Source organism: Lepidothrix coronata, unplaced genomic scaffold, assembly GCF_001604755.1.
Source record: "Lepidothrix coronata isolate B3197 unplaced genomic scaffold, Lepidothrix_coronata-1.0 Scaffold644, whole genome shotgun sequence".
Lineage (NCBI taxonomy): Eukaryota > Metazoa > Chordata > Aves > Passeriformes > Pipridae > Lepidothrix > Lepidothrix coronata.
Genome location: NW_016690824.1, coordinates 8592 through 10861, shown reverse-complemented (window position 1 = coordinate 10861; position 2270 = coordinate 8592). Strand labels below are relative to the sequence as shown.

The 2270-nt window shown below is 69.3% G+C and overlaps 1 protein-coding gene across 1 annotated transcript in view; it reads right to left on the bottom strand.

Moving 5' to 3' along the window:
• Positions 1-45: 45 nt before the first annotated feature.
• The window catches only part of LOC108510318 (voltage-dependent P/Q-type calcium channel subunit alpha-1A-like), a gene marked incomplete at its 3' end in the record, with an annotated part of 6044 nt that continues 3819 nt past the window's right edge, over positions 46-2270 (bottom strand). Inside the window, exon 2 of the mRNA XM_017840003.1 lies at positions 46-151. Coding sequence (XP_017695492.1) covers positions 46-151 — 106 coding nt within the window. The remainder of the gene's footprint in view (positions 152-2270) is intronic.

Sequence of the window (2270 nt, the reverse complement as noted above, 5' to 3'; positions counted from 1 at the left end):
CCCCCAGCCCCGGGGGTGCCCCCCCGAGCCCCCCCCTCCCCTCACCAGCCGCTCCGACATGGGGGTCTTGTCCTCGTCGGGCAGGTGCTGCTCGAGCGCCAGGACGATGCAGTTGGCGATGATGGTGGCTAAAATCATGTATTCAAAAGGAGTGGGGGTCGAGTCAAGGAAACCACGGGGCTGAGGGACCCCCCCCCGCCCCCAAAACCGCGAAACCGAGGCAGCAGACGGGCCCCGAGGTGCCCAAAACGGGCTCTCCCCTCCCTCCCCCGTGCCCCCGGTGTCGGCCCCGCGTGTTCGGCATCTCGTTAATTAATTCCCTCATCAAAGCAGCGCCGCGGCGGCCGCGGCTCGAGCCTCGTGCCCGGCGGGGCCACCGCGATCAAAGCGCCCCGGGGACAAGCGGGACCCGCCGCGACCCGCGCGGGCACCTCGGGGGGTGGCACCGGGCCGGGGGGGCTGCGGGAGCGCTGGGGGGGCGGCCCCGGCCCCGCGGTGGTGGCCCTGCCCTGCCCCGTGTCCCCGTGTCCTGTCCCACATCCCTGGCACGGCGGCGGTGCCCCTGTCCTGCCCCACGTCCCCGTGTCCTGTCCTGTGTCCCTGTCCCCTGCCCCGTGTCCCCGTGTCCTGTCCCACATCCCTGGCACGGCGGCAGTGCCCCTGTCCTGCCCCACGTCCCCGTGTCCTGTCCCGTGTCCCTGTCCCCTGCCCTGTGTCACCAGCGGTGCCCCTTTCCTGCCCCACGTCCCCGTGTCCTGTCCCGTGTCCCTGTCCCCTGCCCTGTGTCACCAGCGGTGCCCCTGTCCTGCCCCACGTCCCCGTGTCCTGTCTCCTGTCCCTGTCCCCTGCCCTGTGTCCCCGTGTCCTGTCCCACATCCCTGGCACGGCGGCAGTGCCCCTGTCCTGCCCCACGTCCCCGTGTCCTGTCTCCTGTCCCTGTCCCCTGCCCTGTGTCCCTGTGCCACCAGCGGTGCCCCTGTCCTGCCCCACATCCCCGTGTCCTGTCCCGTGTCCCTGTCCCCTGCCCCATGTCCCTGTGCCACCAGCAGTGCCCCTGTCCTGCCCCACGTCCCCAGTGGTGCCCCTGCCCGGGGTGGCACCGATGGGCACAAAGATGTGGCCGGGTCTGGTCCTGGCCCCGCTGCGGCCAAGGAGGGGGTGGCTGCTGGCACTGGGGATCCCACACGGATACCCAGCATGGCACAGCACTCAGCATGGATATCCACCATGGCACGGGATTCCACAGGGATATCCAGCATGGCATGGGATCCCACAGGGATGCCCAGCGTGGCACAGCACCCAGCACGGATACACACCATGGCACAGCACCCAACACGGATATCCAGCATGGCGTGGGTGCCCAGCATGGATATCCACCATGGCACAGGACCCAGTACGGATACACACCATGGCACAGGATCCCACACAGATAGGCGTCATGGCACAGCACCCAACACGGATATCCACCGTGGCACAGGATCCCACATGGATACACAGCGTGGCACAGCACCCAACACAGATACCCAGTGTGGCACAGCACCCAGCACGGATACACACCATGGCACAGCACCCAACACAGATACCCAGTGTGGCACAGCACCCAGCACGGATACACACCATGGCACAGCACCCAACACNGTGGCACAGCACCCAGCACGGATACACACCATGGCACAGCACCCAACACGGATACCCAACGTGGCACGGGTGCCCAGCACGGCTCCCTACCATCCCAGCGTGGCACAACCGTCCCACGCAGCCCCTGGCACAGCTCAGCTCTCCAGCCCAGCCCAGCACTCGGGCACAGCCACCCGGCCCCGTTTATCTGCCCTGGCACAGCTCCGGCACCGCAGGGCACCCAGCACGGCCACCGCGCTGCCCCATCCCGCTGCCCCATCCCAATCCCCCCCATCCCGCATCCCCACCCCGCTGGGCACGGCCCTGGCACGGCCCCGGCGTGGCTCCGGCACAGCGCAGTGACCTGGCACAGCTACCGGGCACAGCCCCAGGCCCTGGCACGGCCGCGCTGCCGGGCACAGCACGGGGATCCGGTGCCGCTCTCCGGCACGGCACAGCTCCCTGGCACAGCCCGGGGATCCGGCACTGCTCCCGGTGCCAGTACCCGCCCCGGCAGAGCTCCCTGGCACGGCCCGAGGATCCAGTGCTGGTATCCCTGGCACGACCTGGTTCTCCAGCACAGCTCCTGGTGCCGGTGTCCCTGGCACAGCCCCTGGCACAGCCCGGGGATTCAGTGCTGGTATCCCTGGCAC